The 18,734-nt window shown below is 42.6% G+C and overlaps 1 protein-coding gene across 2 annotated transcripts in view; it reads left to right on the top strand.

The window, feature by feature from the left end:
• Positions 1-18,734, top strand: part of LOC126425192 (ammonium transporter Rh type B) — a 228,198-nt gene that overhangs the window by 147,116 nt on the left and 62,348 nt on the right. For both annotated transcript variants that reach the window (XM_050088146.1, XM_050088147.1), the window contains exon 5: positions 13,145-13,298. In XM_050088146.1, the coding sequence (XP_049944103.1) occupies positions 13,145-13,298 (154 nt within the window). The remainder of the gene's footprint in view (positions 1-13,144; positions 13,299-18,734) is intronic.

Here is an 18,734-nt window from a genome sequence, read left to right as displayed (position 1 = left end):
CCTGTATATCGCTGACTCATACATTCTACACACCAACGACAATAGTCGTTTTGTTGCCACTAACCTCAAAGATTTTAGAAATTCTGAATGAATGTTATCTATCCTCTTTGCCTTATTTGATCTAAAGTCCTCCAAAGCTCTCCGACTTTGTGATTCTAACACTGGATCCCCTATCTCTTCTAAATCGACTTCTTCTTTAACAGCAGACAAATCTTCTCTCTCAGAGAGGCCTTCAGTGTACTCTTTCCACCTATCCGCTCTCTCTTCTGCATTTAACAGAGAAATTACCGTTGCACTCTTAATGCTACCTCGCTTGCTTTTAATCTCATCGAAGTGGTTTTGACTTTCCTACACTCTGAGTCAGTTCTTACCGCAGCCACCCGGGGTAGTCGTGCTGTCTGGGGAACCTTGCCACGGTTCACGCGGCTCTTCCCGTCGGAGGTTCGAGTCCTCCCTTGGGCATGGGTATGTTTGTTGTCCTTAACGTAAGTTGGTTTAAGTTACATTAAGTTGAAACAAGGCCCCGGGAGTATACAACATTCCATTAGAACTACTGACAGCCTTGGGAGAGCCAGTCCTGACAAAACTCTACCATCTGGTGAGCAACATGTATGAGACAGGCAAAATTCCCTCAGACTTCAAGAAGAATATAATAATTCCAATACCAAAGAAAGCAGGTGTTGACAGATGTGAAAATTACAGAACTATTAGTTTAATAAGTCACAGCTGCAAAATACTAACACGAATTCTTTACAGACGAATGGAAAAACTAGTAGAAGCCGACGTCGGGGAAGATCAGCTTGGATTCCGTAGAAAAGTTGGAACACTTGAGGCAATACTGAACCTACGAGTTATCTTAGAATAAAGATTAAGGAAGGGCAAACCTACGTTTCTAGCATTTGTAGACTTAGAGAAAGCTATTGGCAATGTTCACTGGAATACTCTCTTTCAAATTCTGAAGGTGGCAGGGGTAAAATACAGGGAGCGAAAGGCTATTTACAGTTTGTAGAGGAACCGGATGGCAGTTATAAGAATCGAGGGACATGAAAGGCAAGCAGTGGTTGGGAAGGGAGTGAGACAGGGTTGTAGCCTCTCCCCAATGCTATTCAATCTGTATACTGAGCAAGCAGTAAAGGAAACAAAAGAAAACTTCGGAGTAGGTATTAAAACCCATGGAGAAGAAATAAAAACTTTGAGGTTCGCCGATGACATTGTAAGTCTGTCAAAGACAGCAAAGGACTTGGAAGAGCAGTTGAACGGAATGGATAGTGTCTTCAAAGGAGGGTATAAGATGAACATCAACAAAAGCAAAACGAGAGTAATGGAATGTAGTCGAATTAAGTCGGGTGGTGCTGAGGGAATTAGATTAGGAAGTGAGACACTCAAAGTAGTAAAGGAGTTTTGCTATTTGGGGAGCTAAGTAACTGATGATGGTGGAAGTAGAGAGGATATAAAATGTAGACTGGCAATGGCAAGGAAAGCGTTTCTGAAGAAGAGAAATTTGTTAACGTCGAGTATTGATTTAAGTGTCAGGAAGTCGTTTCTGGAAGTATTTGTATGGAGTGTAGCCATGTATGGAAGTGAAACATGGACGATTAATAGTTTAGACAAGAAGAGAATAGAAGTTTTCGAAATGTGGTGCTACAGAAGAATGCTGAAGATTAGATGGGTGGATCACACAACTAATGAGGAGGTATTGAATAGAATTGGGGAGAAGAAGATTCTGTGGCACAACTTGACTAGAGGAAGGGATCGGTTGGTAGGACATGTTCTGAGGCACCAAGGGATCACAAATTTAGTACTGGAGGGCAGCGTGGAGGGTAAAAATCGTAGAGGGAGACCAAGAGATGAAAACACTAAGCAGATTCAAAAGGATGTAGGCTGCAGTAGCTACTGGGAGATGTAGAAGCTTGCACAGGATAGAGTAGCACGGAGAGCTGCATCAAACCAGTCTCAGGACTGAAGACCACAACAACAACAACAACAACAACAACAAGTAGTGTGTAAGCGTAGGGAGCAATATCCTCAGTAGTTTGGTCCCATACAATTTAGCACAAATTTCCAATTTCCTTTTCGCTCTCTCATTCCTTGTCCCAAACTCATATTCTCCTGTAACCTTTTCTTCTACTTACCCTACAGATTCATTCCAGTCCTCTATGACTATTAGATATCCACCTCCCTTTAGCTACTGTAACTCCCTTTCAATATTCTCATATACTTCCGCTGTTTCTTCATTTTCATCTTGCGATGTCGGCATGTGTATCTGAGCTATCGTTGTCAGTACATAGGAAATGTGATCAGGACCTACGTGCGATTAACATGGGGTCACGTAACTTAGACACATGCCAAAATAACACTCTTTTTTTTTGTTAGTCTCATTTTGTTCTATATTGTTCGTTGACTTTGTTCGTCGCGGACGTCCTATGACACTTGTTCTGATTGTTCGTTGATCCGTTGACTCAGTTTTTTTTATTACAGAAGATAGCTAAACCCTCTGGCCGAACGCGCTGAGCTACCGTGGCGGCATACTCAGTAGTTAAGGCGACCTGTACCGCATAAATTAATAAACTGGCCACTAGGTGGCATCAGTTGTTGTGTGGTGTATGCCATACAAATAAGTTGCAGATAATAGAAAATTGGAAGGCATAGCTATATAGGCTTTTAATGAATGATACATTTTTTCCAAAAAGAAAAAGAAAAAATGACAAAAGAACATCATTAACGTAACAATTATTTTATAAGCAAATGGGAGTAGGGGGAGAGCAATAGAGGCAACCATTTAATGAAAATACCTTATAAAATTGGAAATTTGATAACATGGCTTTGTAGGACCTTACATACAGAAGGTGTAACAGAGCTTATTACGTCTAAAAACCTGGTTGGAAAGTGAAGACTGCCCGGGGGTGTGGGGAGGAGGGGGGTAAAATCATAAAAAAGCAGTAAATACATGTTGCCACATTTCAAATTTTGTTACGCATTTTCATTCAAATATTGGCTAATAAATTAATTCTCTCTATTGCTCTCGCCCCTTACCCCAGTTCGGTTATAAACTATTTGTTACGTTAATGATATTGTTTCCCGTTTTTTTTTTTTGAAAAAAATCTGGCCTCTTTCTTATTAAAGTCACACATGGCTATGCCTACCTTTTATCTGTAACTTGTAAGTAAATCTGTATTGATTACGCCACACAATTGTTACCACATATACAGGTTATCAGATATACAGGTCACTTTAACTAGCCAATAGCATTTTGCCATGTGTCTAAGTTACATGACTCCATGTTACTCGCGTGTAGGTGTAGTTCATATTTCGTACGTACTTTTGTTTAACTTAATATTGTGCCAGCTTGCGAAATATTTGTGTAATAACTTTTTCAACTATAGACCTGTTTCCACTGTGCTATTTGAGATTTTGCTACTTTATCAGATTATCTGTTGATGATTATACCCAAGCGCGTCATTAAACAAATCAGTCTCCACAAAACCTGTGACTATATATATACTTTTTGTAGTGTCCATATTACTAATTTTTCAACGTTAAAAAAACATATAATTTGTCGATAACACTGTAATTTACAATAGACGGCAAAGGTCTCGGAAGAGCAGTTGAACAGAATGGGTGGTAACTTGAAGGTTATACGGTGAACATCAACAAAAGTAAAACAAGGTGACAGGTCGTAGCGGAGTTAAATAAGGCAATGTCGAGGGAATAATGACTGGAAGATATCTGCTATTTGGGCGAAACAGAAAGGACATGAAATACAGACTGGCAACAACAAGAAAAGCGTTTCTAAAAACAAACAAAAAACTGTTGGCTTCGAATTTAGGTATTGCACAGAACTGAAACGTGGACGATAAACTGTTCAGACAAGATGAAAATAGAAGTTTCTGAAGTGTGATTCTAGAAAGCAAAGCTGATGAACAGGTGGCTAGATCAGATAACTAATGAGTAGGGGAAAAAGAAATATATGCATCTACCTAACTAAAAGAATGGACACGTCTTTCGCCACCAAGGAATCGTAACTTTAGTGATGGAGGGAAATGTCGAGTGTTAAAAATTCTAGAGTGCTTGACTACCATAGGAACGTTCAACAGGATGTAGCTTGTGTAAGTCTGCAGGCTGTCGTGGCCGTTGTCACTAAAGATAAAATCTTCTGGGTTGTTTGGCCGCGTCATATTTCCTCTAAAATAATCGATGTTTCGACCCCTTTGATGGGATCTTCTGCAGGAAATATGACGCGGCCTAACAACGCAGAAGATTTTAACTTTAAGATGTAGGTTGCAGCAGTCACACAGAGATGCAAAAGCTTGAACGGGATAGAACGGCGCGGAGGGCTGCATCAAGCCAAGTTTCGGAATGGAGACCACAACAAGAAACTCCTGACGTCTATAACTTTCTTTGCAACACTAGCATCTGTACTCACCGTGACTACATATGACGTGTGGCGAAGGATACTTCTGGTACCATATTTATTGGTTCCCCTCTCTTATTTCATTCGCGAATAATTAGTGCAAAGGACGATTCAATGAAGTATCCGTATCTGCTCATTTCCTTTATTTATTTTTTTTTTTTTTTTAATTTCCGAGTCGTAGTGATGTCGCGAAATGAATGTGCGAGGATATAATATGTCGCCTGACTACTTGGAACGCACGCTCTCGTTTCATAGTAAACTTCTATGCCAGTGGTAACCGACCGGCAGCCCGTGGGTCGCATGAGACCCAAGAAGTGAGCACAGATCACACGATCGGTAAAAAGATCCATAAAAGTCCAATTACCTAATGTTGTGACAGTAATGGAATTTCATACACAGGGTGAGTCACTAGTTATTGCCACCTAGAATAACTGCGAAAGTATGATAGTAGCTGAAATATGAAGGTTAACATTGTTTTTTTTTTTTTAATGGGATGCTGTTGTTTGGTGCTTATTTTCTGATAGCGGCTATCGAGACGAATTCATTGTGTAACAGTAAGGTCTCTGAAGGTCAACGAAGGTCACAAATGTAGTATGAACGTCCATTTACAGAAGCTGTTCAAGTAATGACCAGTGGGTCTTCCGCTCCGAAGTCCATATCGATGATGTTTCTTTGAGGTTCGCATGCTGACACTTGTTGATGATCCAGAATGGAAATCTGCAGCAATTTGCGGAAGGGTTGCACTTCTGTCGCGTTGAACGATTCTCTTCAGTCGTCGTTGGTCCCGTTGTTGCAGGATCCTTTCGCGGCCGCAGTGATGTCGGAGATTTGATTTTTACCGTGTTGCTGATGTTCGCAGTACACTCTTGTAATGGTTAAACGTGAATTTAAACTTTTCAAAATCTTTTCTTAAAGAATTTACTTTATTTACTAGCGATTCATCAAGAACATTAACACACTATGTGAGCGTGGAAGTAGTTCCCAAGGAGTAACTGATGGAAACAAATTAAATTTCAATCAATCGAAATTTTATTCACGAAAGCCTTTTCAAAAACAGATTTAAAATTTATAAGCAGAAAAGCACCCTCGAAATATCAAGTTACAATTTAACAAATGTGAATTTTATTTCTAAAAGCTTTTTCGAAACAGATTTCAAATTATAAGCAGAGAAACACCCTCGAAATATCGAGTTACAATTATTCAGAGGCAGCATATTTTTTTTTTTTTTTTTTTTGTTACTGTATGTGCTTTCAGGCTGAGAAGCTTGCCGCTCCCTTTCAACACGGCCGTAGTCACGACCGCTCACAACGACCTCTGAAAAACGACACTGGTGCAAAACTGCAACACACTAGGTTAAACTAAAAATTTTAACAACTCACACAAACACATTAACTATGCACCCTGTAAGGGATGGAAATGGTACAAACACTCACACTAAGAAATTATTTTCCACCAAAAGTGCAATTGGTTTTAAAATGGATCTTACGGTGGAAGGGTGGCAACTTTATAGAAATGACTATTTAAATAAAACCCATGAAATTCAGACTTACATAAAGTGTACAACATGCTCTACATTACACATATACCGCCTCGCAAGATGATAGGCAAGATAAAAACATATTTCAGGATTTCGGCCTTTACCTTAATTCTATAAATTCGTTAACACCTAATCAGACAAACATGACAGAGGCAGCTATTCACGTATGGCAAACCGACAGACAGACAGACCCTAACTGCCTAACATATGCGGACGGGAGACAGACGAGCAAGCTAGGGACGAGAGACTGACCAAGAAAACAAGTAGAATTTAACAAGTAAATGAAACAACATATCATAAATCACTTAACTTCTAAAACTGCGATGTCTGGCGAAGACCTGGCGCTGGACCCCCAAAACGCTCTCCCGAACCGTCCGCTGCCAGCCGCTTCAACGGACGCAGGAAGGCGCGCCGATCTCCCGTCTCACGGCGTTGCAGCTCGCCCCGGCCAGACCGATGTCGTGGATTGACTCCTGTTGCTCTCGTGTCGGCCGCGAAGCCACTCCCCCTCGCTATACGGCGCGGCCCACTGGACTGCCGTGGCGACCTCACATGCGCCGACGCTCCAAGACGGACAAGTCATCTTGTGTCCCAGTGCGCGACCGACCAACCGATCGATCCAACCGCCCATTCCCTGAGCAAACTCGAGCAGACTGGCGGCCTAACACATACTCGTTCTATAGTTCAATTCTTTTATCTTGGCGGCTCGCGCATGCCCGCCCAGACGCGGTAGATAGCTGCGTTGCCAGTTGTACGCGCCAAGAGATGCAGCGCCATAGTACAGTATAGTTCACAAGCTTACGTTTAGGGGGGGAGCGCGCAGTTTATGAAGTAAAGCCACCACGGCCGCATTAACCCTTTCGCTGCTGCAGAGACGTGCTCCCCGCATTCCGCGCGATTTTGTCATCACTGCACTGCTCGCCTGTGCAGACACATGGTCTTTCGACTGCTTTGACACACTTTTATCATTCGATTTCACAAAAACTATTTGGCCCAAAAATTTGATTTTTACACATCTTCTTGACTGACACCTTCCCCCCATAAATGACAATTTTGTTTCGATGTTCAACGCAGTTATTGTGCAGCATTAGATGTAGTAAACCATTGCACGAAATTTTGAAGAGTTTGCATATGTAAAAGTCAATAGCGTATACTTTCCGTATGCTCGATTTTAGTTGCCACTAGAAATTTCAAAAAATTACATTCAAACGAATAAAATTCATGAAGTAAGACACTTCGATATTGTTTTTAAAATAAAGAAAATATTAAGCGCCGACCAAGCTTCGAACTCAGAACGTTTCTTTCTTTTATTTTTATTTATTTATTTATTTATTTTTTGTTGTAATCTCATTTTGTTCGTTTTCGTTCGTTGCATCTGCTCCGGGCGGATGTCGCAAGACACCGTTTTCAGTTCGTCATTGATCTATTAACTCAGTTTTTTTATTACAGAGGGCAGCTAGCCCTCTGACCGAACACGCTGAGCTACCATGCCGGCTACCTTTCGGTTAACAGCCATACACTTTAACCATTACGCTAACGCAGCTCGTCATTCAACATATCTCCCGGAGGACTTTAAAACATCACGCAAAATACCGACCAACACTGTTGGTATGATTATGAATTACTCACGTTTCGTCGAAGTACAATAGGAAATAAACAATTACCACTGTTCTTTATTGCGAAAAAGCGGTTAGTGAGAATGATACAAACACCTTTTTTTGCTATCGCCTGAATTAGGAGGCTTATTGCTTGTTTGGTTTAATTAATTAATAGAATATGAAGCAATTGGTATAAAGAATGCTTCTTCCAAACTTTCTTTTATAGAAAGTCTGCTATCAAGACATTGCTTTTGTTCAATTACTTTATTTATGACTGAACGTTTCTAAAACTGAAGACACTCGTCCGTGCTCTCCACTGCAGTCGAGCTCTGGCAATATCGTTCTCTGTTCATTGGCTGACTGTGTTTTGTGAAGTCAGTTGCGCCGAATGAACCTAAACTCGGTCGCCGTCGTAAATGACGCGCACTTTAGCACTCCGGACGACAGACAGATTGCAACTCCTCACCAATGCGGACGAGAGACAGACCCAGACTAATTTGGCTGACCATCTAACCAGACTCGGCGACTCACCAACTGCCGAGCTCATAGCGCCCCTTAAATACACGTGAACAGGCAACCTTTCCCCTTTCACACCAGTGGGAGACACCAAAGCTGCGATTGCCTCAGCGGTGCCACTGCCAGAAACGGAGGGCGACTGCTTTACACTACGCGCTGCGGCGCGCTCTTCAAAACAGCAAATTTTACTATGGCTCAATGGTCATACGGAAAATCGCCACTTGATCACTGCCTCCGAGATTCTGTGTCCGATCGCTCGTCCGCCGACTATAACACCACGTTAAAACGCCCTTAAATCTTGATAACCTGCCAGTGTAGCAGCAGTAACCGATCTCATAACTGCGCCAGACACTTGTTGTCTTATATAGGAGGTGTCGACCGCAGCGCCCTGTTGTCCCTGTTTACATATATCTGTATTTGAATATGCATGCCTATACCAGATTGTTTGGCGCTTCAGTGTATTTATTTGCTAACAATACGAGACCCTGACTACCAATCCATTGCGCTGTAAGTTTTGAGTACACTATGTGATCAAAAGTATCCGGACACCTGGCTGAAAGTGGCTTGCCGGCCGAAGTGGCCGCGCGGCTCTGGCGCTGCAGTCTGGAACCACGAGACCGCTACGGTCGCAGGTTCGAATCCTGCTTCGGGCGTGGATGTGTGTGATGTCCTTAGGTTAGTTAGGTTTAACTAGTTCTAAGTTCTAGGGGACTAATGACCTCAGCAGTTGAGTCCCATAGTGCTCAGAGCCATTTGAACCATTTGAAAGTGGCTTAAAAGTTCGTGGCGCCCTCCATTAGTTATGGTGAAATTCAGTATGATGTTGCCCCACCCTTAGCCTTGATGACAGCTTCCACTCTGTCAATCAAATGTTCAAAGGTTTCTTAGGGAATGGAAGCCCATTCTTCACGGAGTGCTGCACTGAGGAGAGGTATCGCTGTCGGTGAGGTCTGGGACGAAGTCAGCGTTCCTAAACATCCCAAACATGTTCTATAGGATTCAGGTCAGGAGTCTGTGCACAAGTCCATTACTTTCAAGAATGTTATTGTCGTGTAACCAGTCCGCCACAGACCGTGCATTATGAACAGGTGCTCGATCGTGCTGAAAGGTGCAATCGCCAGCCCCGAATTGCTCTTCAACAGTGGGAAGCAAGAAGGTGCTCAAAGCATCAATGTATGCCTGTGCTGTGATAGTTCCACACAAAACAACAAGGGGTGCAAGCCCCCTCCATGAGGTTAACACTGCTGCCTCCGAATTTTACTGCTGGCACTATGACTTTCACAGGGCATTCGCCATACCCACACCCTGCCATCGGATTGCCACATTGTGTACCTTGACTTGTCACTCCACACCACGTTTTTCCACTGTTCAATCGACCAATTTTTACGCTCCTTACACCAAGTGAGGCGTCGTTTGGCATTTACCAGCGTGATGTGTGGCTTATGAGCAGCCGCTCGACCATGAAATCCAAGTTTTCTCACCGCCCCCCTAACTGTCATAGTATTTGCAGTGGATCCTGATGCAGCTTGGAATTCCTATTTGATGGTCTGGACAGATGCTACCTATTATACAGTACGACCCTCTTTAATTGTCGGCGGTCTCTGTGAGTCAACAGACGAGGTCGGCGTGCATGCCTTTGTGTTGTACGTGTCCCTTCACGTTTCCACTTCACTATCACATCGGAAACAGTGGACCTAGGGATGTATAGGGGTGTGGAAATCCCGCATACACACGTATGACAGAAGTGACACCCAATGACTTTCGAAGTCTGTGAGCTCTACGGAGCGCCCCATTCTTCTCTCTCACGATGTCTAATGACTGCTCATATGGAGTACCTGTCAGTAGATGGCAGCAAAATGCACCTAATATGAAACCCGTATCACAATCTGCAACATCGTTGCGAAAAAACAGTGAGCTATATATGTAATAAGTTTCCTTTAATTTACGTCTATGGTCACAAACTGTTTGATAACAGATTACCGGTTTCGGTCTTTAATGATCATCATCAGATCTGTAGAAAATGAGAAAAACATAAATACACTCGCAAACTGTGTACAGCTTAAGAACAAGACACAGACCATAATGAAATGTAGTACTGACTAAATTTACATTTGTGCACTTTAAATATGAAGAGGCATACCTGTTTCATAAAAACAAAGTCCTAAGGTACTGCAGCTATAGTGGCTTCGTCAAATGTTAAATGCGGAATCAGCACCATCATCGTCAAATACGTACAGATAACATCACATGCACAAGTCATGTTGTCAGTAGTACTACTGTTTGAAACAAGCTACCGTACAGTAGCCACAAGATGTTTGTGTCGTAAGTTCACCAGATGCCGCTAATGTCGGCATACACTAGTTTTCAATAATTAATTGAAACAGCGAAAATAAAGGGCGATACAATAGTTGAAGCCTATAATAAGTTCTTTACGTATTTCGTTTTCGTCCAAAGGTAGACGGAGGCGCTGGTGAAGCATGGAAGTGAAGAAAGCTTTTTTGTATCGGAGAGGATGGCATGAACTTGTATTGATGATACTGTCTGTAGAAGTTGGTTTCCTAAAAATCGATAATTTATGTTTGTTATTAACGTTCTTAATAGTGAGATGAAGGTAGTTAATGGCGCCGTTTTCTACTATTTCAGTGGTAAAAGTTATTTTGGTTGTTTAGTATTACCTGGTACACTATCAACGGTGTTTAATATTTATGTCATTATCTAGAATATTGGCACTAGAGCACATGTCAACCACTGTTTTTTAACTCTTCCTCTTTTTAACAATATTACTTTTGTCGTGTTCTTCTTTTTATTGCTTTTTATTACTGTAATGACTTTTATACGTTATAAGTTTATTATACGAGGTGCATTCAAGTTCTAAGGCCACCGATTTTTTTTCTTATTAACTACTCACCCGAAATCGATGAAACTGGCGTTACTTCTCGACGTAATCGCCCTGCAGACGTACACATTTTTCACAACGCTGGCGCCATCATTCCATGGCAGCGGCGAAGGCTTCTTTAGGAGTCTGTTTTGACCACTGGAAAATCACTGAGGCAATAGCAGCACGGCTGGTGAATGTGCAGCCATGGAGAGTGTCTTTCATTGTTTGAAAAAGCCAAAAGTCACTAGGAGCCAGGTCAGGTGAGTAGGGAGCATGAGGAATCACTTCAAAGTTGTTATCACGAAGAAACTGTTGCGTAACGTTAGCTCGATGTGCGGATGCGTTGTCTTGGTGAAACAGCACATGCGCAGCCCTTCCCGGACGTTTTTGTTGCAGTGCAGGAAGGAATTTGTTCTTCAAGACATTTTTGTAGGATGCACCTGTTACCGTAATCCCCTTTGGAATGCAATGGGTAAGGATTACGCCCTCGCTATCCCAGAACATGGACACCATCATTTTTTCAGCACTGGCGGTTACCCGAAATTGTTTTGGTGGCGGTGAATTTGTGTGCTTCCATTGAGCTGACTGGCGCTTTGTTTCTGGATTGAAAAATGGCATCCACGTCTCATCCATAGTCACAACCGACGAAAAGAATGTCCCATTCACGCTGTCGTTGCGCGTCAACATTGCTTGGCAACATGCCACACGGGCAGCCATGTGGTCGTCCGTCAGCATTCGTGGCACCCACCTGGATGACACTTTTCGCATTTTCAGGTCGTCATGCAGGATTGTGTGCACAGAACCCACAGAAATGCCAACTCTGGAGGCGATCTGTTCAACAGTCATTCGGCGATCCCCCAAAACAATTCTCTCCACTTTCTCGATCTGGTCGTCAGACCGGCTTGTGCGAGCCCGAGGTTGTTTCGGTTTGTTGTCACACGATGTTCTGCCTTCATTAAACTGTCACACCCACGAACGCACTTTCGACACATCCATAACTCCATCACCACATGTCTCCTTCAACTGTCGATGAATTTCAATTGGTTTCACACCACGCAAATTCAGAAAACGAATGATTGCACGCTGTTCAAGCAAGGAAAACGTCGCGATTTTAAGTATTTAAAACAGTTCTCATTGTCGCCGCTGGCGGTAAAATTCCATCTGCCGTACGGTGCTGCCATCTCTGGGACGTATTGACAATGAACGTGGCCTCATTTTAAAACAATGCGCATGTTTCTATCTCTTTCCAGTCCGGAGAAAAAAAATCGGAGGCCTTAGAACTTGAATGCACCTCGTAGACTTCAACTACTGTATCCCCTTTTATTTTCGCTGTTTCAATTAATTATTTGAAAGCTAGTGTATGCTGACATTAGCGACATCTGGTGAACTTACAACACAAACATCTTGTGGCTACTGTACGGCAGCTTGTTTTGAACAGTAGTGCTACTGGCAACATGACTCGTGCATGTGATGTTATCTATATGTATCTGACGATGCTGGTGCTGATTGCGCATTTACCGTTTGACGATGCCACTATGGCTGAAGTACAGTAGGACTTTGTTTTTATGAAACACGTATGCCTCTTCATATTTAAAGCGCACAAACGTAAATTTTGTCAGTACTAAATTTCATTATGGTCTGTGTATTGTGCTTAAGCTGTATACAGTTTGCGAGTGTATTTATGTTTTTCCCATTTTCTACAGATCTGATGATGGTCATTAAAGACCGAAACCGGTAATCTGTTATCAAACAGTTTGTGACCATAGACGTAAATTGGTTCAAATGGCTCTGAGCACTATGGGACTTAACATCTATGGTCATCAGTCTCCTAGAACTTAGAACTACTTAAACCTAACTAACCTAAGGACATCACACAACACCCAGACGTAAATTAAAGGAAACTGAAAAACGTAAGTTTTTTGGCTGTCCGGATACTTTTGATCACATAGTGTATGTATTGCTTAAAAATATGATATCAGTATTGGCACTGGTGGCCACGCTGTGGATGATCGAAGGTTTTGAGTGTCATTTTCCAATGCGGGAGGCAGAAACCGATAAAGGACACCTGCATTTCCGAAATAAGTTTTTTGTCTGTTGTCTTATGTTGTTAATCGCGAGGCGTTGAGGAGTTACCGTTAGAGTGCCGGTACTTGGGAGAACAGCGGGCACGGCACGAGGTAACGATGCGCCGCCACTTGTTGCAGGCGGTGGACGCTGGAGGCTCCATGTACGTGCACGTGTTCGGCGCGTACTTCGGGCTGGCCGCCAGCCTCGTGCTGGGACACGGCAGGGCGCTGCGCAAGACCAGCGCCGAGCTGGAGGGCGCCTCCTACAACTCGGACCTCTTCGCCATGGTCGGTGAGTGCAGCGCGTGGTACGGCAAATAAAGCTCGGAGAGAATTACACCACAACCGCGACATACACTACTGGCCATTAACATTGCTACACCACGAGGATGGCGTGCTACAGACGTGAAATGTAACCGACAGGAAGAAGATGCTGTGGTACACAAGTGATTACCTTTTCAGAGCATTCACACAAGGTTGGCGCCGGAGGCGACACCTACAGCGTGCTAACATGAAGAAAGTTTACAACCGATTTCTCATACACAAACAGCAGTTGACCGGCGTTGCCTGATGAAACGTTGTTGTGAAGCCTCGTGTAAGGAGGAGGAATGCGTACCATCACGTTTCCGACTTTGATAAAGGTCGGATTGTACCCTATCGCGATTGCGGTTTATCGTATCGCGACATTGCTGCTCGCGTTGGTAGAGATACAATGACTGTTAGCGGAGTATGGAATCGGTTGGTTCAGGAGGGTAATACGGAACGCAGTGCTGGATCCGAACGGCCTGATATCACTAGCAGTCGAGATGACAGGCATCTTATCCGCATGACTGTAACGGATCGTGCAGACACGTCTCGATCCCTGAGTCAACAGATGGGGACGTTTGCAAAACAACCATCTGCACGAACAGTTCGACGACGTTTGCTGCAGCATGGACTATCAGCTTGGAGACCATGGCTGCGGTTACACTTGACGCTGCATCACAGACAGGAGCACCTGCGATGTTGTACTGAATGACGAACCTGGGTGCACGAATGGCAAAACGTCATTCTTTCGGATGAATCCAGGTTCTGTTTACAGCATCATGATGGTCGCATCCGTGTTGGGCGACATCGCGGTGAGCGCACATTGGAAGCGTGTATTCGTCATCGCCATACTGGCGTACCACCCGGCGTGATGGTATGGGGTGCCATTGGTTACACGTCACCTCTTGTTCGCATTGACGGCACTCTGAACAGTGGACGTTACATTTCAGATGTGTTACGACCCGTGGCTCTACCCTTCGTTCGATCCCTGAGAAACCCTACATTTCAGCAGGATAATGCACGACCGTATGTTGCAGGCCCCTTACGGGCCTTTCTGGATACAGAAAATGTTCGACCGTTGCCCTGGTCAGCACATTCTCCAGATCTCTCACCAACTGAAAACGTCTGGTTAATGGGGGCCGAGAAACTGGCTCGTCACAATACGCCAGTCACTACTCTTGTCGAACCGTGGTATCTGCATGGCCAACTGTAGCTGTACACGCCATCCAAACTCTGTTTGACTCAATGCCCAGCCGTATCAAGGCCGTTATTACGGCCAGAGGTGGTTGTTCTGGGTACTGATTTCTCAGGAACTGTGCACCAAAATTGCGTGAAAATGTAATGACATGTCAGTTTTAGTATAATATATTTGTCCAATGAATACCCGTTTATCATTTACATTTCTTCTTGGTGTAGCAATTTTAAAGGCCAGTAGTGTAATTTGTGCCAACATTTTGAATTTTTCTGGACCTGCAGCGTTATGGAGTGGAATGCGGTAGGGTGCTGGTGTTGGTTTCTTTTTGTAGAAAGTTTCATGTCGTATTATATAGGGCTTACAGTTGAAATGAGTTGAATAGTACCCTATAACCATATTTCGGCTCTATGGCCATTGTCAAACTATCTGGAAACAAATGGAGTTGTATGGGTGTGTATCTGTGTCTACTTGTAAAAATAAAGATTTCGTATACATCGTGGCTCTTACTTCTGAAACACATCGTTAACGCTTTCAGTGTGTGATACCTTGGGCTGCTGCGTATAGCAGAGGCAGCGCAAGCGAAGTAGCAGATATCTAATGTCACAACAGTGGATTTTGCTGCTGAGCAATATTATTTAAGAGCTATTTAATATTTTTTGTAAGTTTGAGAGTTTCAATTGGCAGCTAAACTAACGACATTGTATGGTCATACAGTTGACTTTTTCATCTATGTACCACTGTGTCGTAGTAGTAAATTCTCTGCTAATGTTCGCTGGTGTTGTCTTTGACTGTAAATTTGTTTTATCCTTAATAGTGTTCTATAATTTCAATATAATTTCTATGTTTCAGTTAGGTTTGTTCGTTAAAAATTTTGTCTTGATATTCCTGTGTGTATTGTAGATTTTTGTTTCTGCTGAAAGTTCATTATGTGTCTCTTTGGTGTTATATACGGAATTCACTTCTCATTTTCGATCTGGGTTACAATGTGGCTTTTTGTTTACATGTATTTGAAGACTATGGATGGGTTTGTGTCAGTTTTTCTGGTATGTTCTTGGTATGTAATTTTGAAATGTCTGCCTATTTGACCTACACAGAATTTTTCTCAGCTATTAAAATTAATTTTATGTGTGTGCGCTGGTTGTTTGGTTTTCTCTTGGTGGATTTTTGATTTAGGTTGCTTGCAGTGAGAAATGTGTTAAATTTGTTTGATGTATTTCCTATACAACTTTGTAGTGTGTATGTCAATTTTTGTTTTGTCTGTACCTTTCTTGTTAATTTTATGTCACAATAAAACATAACACATAACAGTATGCTATCTTTATTATAGGTTTGCTTGCCTGTGTTGCATTGGAACTTATATGGTTCTGCTACGTATCTGGGCGTCTCCAAACCATCTAGATTGCCGATTGTTGTAATGGTAGATTCATCACTCTGTTTATCATTGTATGAAATTAACAAGAGCCGAAATAAGCTTATGGCATCAAAAAATAAGATCGTAATAACAAGTCTTTGAAAATAGCAACGTTTTGGCTTGCTAGATATGTCATATCCTCACGAGATAACTTCTGTCTTTTATATCGAAGACATCTATCTGAATATTTTAATGACCACAGGAAATTCCACTCCGCAGAGCCACCTATGTAATGTAACTGAAAGGGAAACATGTAGTTCAGTACACAGCACTGTGTTTCCAATCATGATCGGCGCAATGCGGCTAATGTGCAGTATTCAGTCTGCCAACATGAATGGAAATCTGATTTCTAGCTCACAAAGGGACCGCGCCTAGTCATCATCACCGACTCCCTCCAAATATGTATTATATGCCGGGTTTGGGCAGGAATGAAGGTGACCGTAGTGGGAGGTCGAGATGGCGAAGCGTTTAGAAAAAAGGGCATTTTTTTGCGCGGAACTGGCTAGGCGTGAGTAGTCTCCAGACTGTGGTTGTTAGAATGGGAAAAGAGTCGTGTCCCTACAAAGTGTCCGCGAAGGCGGTACATAAATAAGCAGACCAGTTATGAACAAACGAAAATAGTTTATTTGAATAGAAAGTAACACAGTTCAACTTAATAATAACATATCTCGGAAATCATGAAACAAGTTAAGCTCGTTTGGTTAATCACAAAGAGTATTCAACCCCTGGAAGGGGAAAGCAAAATTTTACCGTTCTGAGCTATCTAGTGAAGGAAAAATCCAAATGAAGTCTTCTGAGTAGAACATAAAAATAGTCCATCTGTCAGGTAATGAGAAAAACAGAGCTGTACCAATCCCTGGCTCTGAAAGACAGGAAAACAGCTCTGATTATAAGTTCTTAATACACTTCAGATGAAAACTATCGGAGTAAAGTTCTTGAGTCATTTAGAAAAATAACTGGCAATGGGAGGCCACGACGTTGATATCAAAAATGAACTTCAAACTTTGCACGCGGTTAGAAAGCCATTAAAACAACATAATGTGCAAGCAGTAAGGTGCAATACTCTGGAAATTCCGAGAAAATCGCGTGAGAAGTTTTACGCGTCTATTATGTGGCCTATGTTTCTCTGTGTAGGTGCTCGACGTTAAAGTCAGGGTGTTCAAGTCTTATAGCGTTCGAGTTCCGTAAGACGAACGTGTATGAAGCGACCGTTCGCCTCCCGATCAAACTTAATTATTAATGTTTTCTTCATGAGTGGTCACATTATTTAATTTATATGAGATTTGAGAGGTAATATAATGAAAAAATGACGTTTATTTGCATGAAGTATTGGCATGAAGTTTCTGTTTATGTTATCCACGTCTGTATGACAAATGCCACCCTGCAACGTGTGATAGCGTTCAAGCTTCGTAAGACGAACGTGTATGAGGCGACGAGTACATTACTCCTGTGCTCTGGCACACTGTGACTTGCTATATTACTGATTGCAAATACGATCATTCGCAGCATTATTTATCGAGGTTTGAATTGGTCTTTCCAGGCCTGTCCCTCGTCCTTGAAAGTTTATTTGCAAGTGATCAAATAACATATAAAATTCACTACAACTTCAAGAAAATACATTATATTATCTCTCAAATGTAATAAAAATTAAATAACGTGACCGATGATGAAGAAGTACAGATTAAAAAATACATGTTATCAGGATTCGAACCGCTGACTTGTTGACGACGCTCTTGCAAAGCGCGAATGCTAACCACTTTTTTTGGTGATCTCATGTTGTTCGTCATTGGTCATTGTATTGTTCGGGGCGGATGTCCCATGAAGCTTGTTGAGTTCATCGTTGATCCAGTAAATCAGTTTTTTTTTAATGCAGAGGTCAACTAACCCTCTAATCGAACCCGTTGAGCTACCGTGCAGGTAAGCTCTTGACTACAATGACTTCGTGTAGCTACCACTTTCGCACAGATACATGAATTACAAAACAGCTGCGTAAAACATCTCTTACGATTTTCTCTCAATTGCCAGAGCAGTGCACCTTACTACTTGCACTTTATCTCGTTTTAATGGTCTACTACAGGTGTACAGAGTTTGAAGTAAATCCGTGATCCCAACATCGTGGCCTCCCTTTGTAAGTGTGTTCAGAGTTCAGGATAATGAGAAAATACGTTAGGAATTCTGAATCTGATAACAAAAATCTGGTAGGGGCTATAGTCTAAATTTCAAAGAAGAATGCCCTATGTCCGACGAGGCCGAACAACAGAAAATTACAGAAATATTACGCGATCAAGAATCAGTCATGCTATCGGGGCCGCGAATTCTGTAGTGAAATTACGCTGCAGGATCTAGAGGAGGCCGGCTCAGACGGTGATTGCAGCGCAGCAACGACGTTGGAGCGAGCTCCTGACTGTGGAAATGTGATAAGCATTCGGAACCTGACCCAGGAAGCTCGACCAGCGGGAACTCGGTGTCCAGGACCGGCGCGCCACCGTTTAAGTTCAGCGACATAAAGTTAAAAGAACACACCTGGCAATTCGTTGCGCACTTAAAATCACAAGAGTCAAACACACGTTAAAAGTCGGTCACAGTATGAAAATCACACAGAGCGATTCAGTTAAAAAACAAAACCACTGGAAACGACAGAACACTCACAAAGAATAAAAACCACTGGTAGGGACCTGCCGAGGGACTGGCGGTTGGAGAGGAGGGAAAAGGAGGGAAGGGGGGATGGGGACGGGAGGAAGAGGAAAAGGGGGGGACAGGGGGCGCACCAAGAAGCAGGAGACGGTGCAGGGCGGGAGAGGAAGAGGGAAGACAAG

This window comes from Schistocerca serialis, chromosome 10 (assembly GCF_023864345.2).
Source record: "Schistocerca serialis cubense isolate TAMUIC-IGC-003099 chromosome 10, iqSchSeri2.2, whole genome shotgun sequence".
NCBI classification, from domain to species: Eukaryota; Metazoa; Arthropoda; class Insecta; order Orthoptera; family Acrididae; genus Schistocerca; species Schistocerca serialis.
The sequence above is the reverse complement of the archived record's forward strand: the minus strand, read 5'-3'. Positions and strand labels throughout refer to the sequence as shown.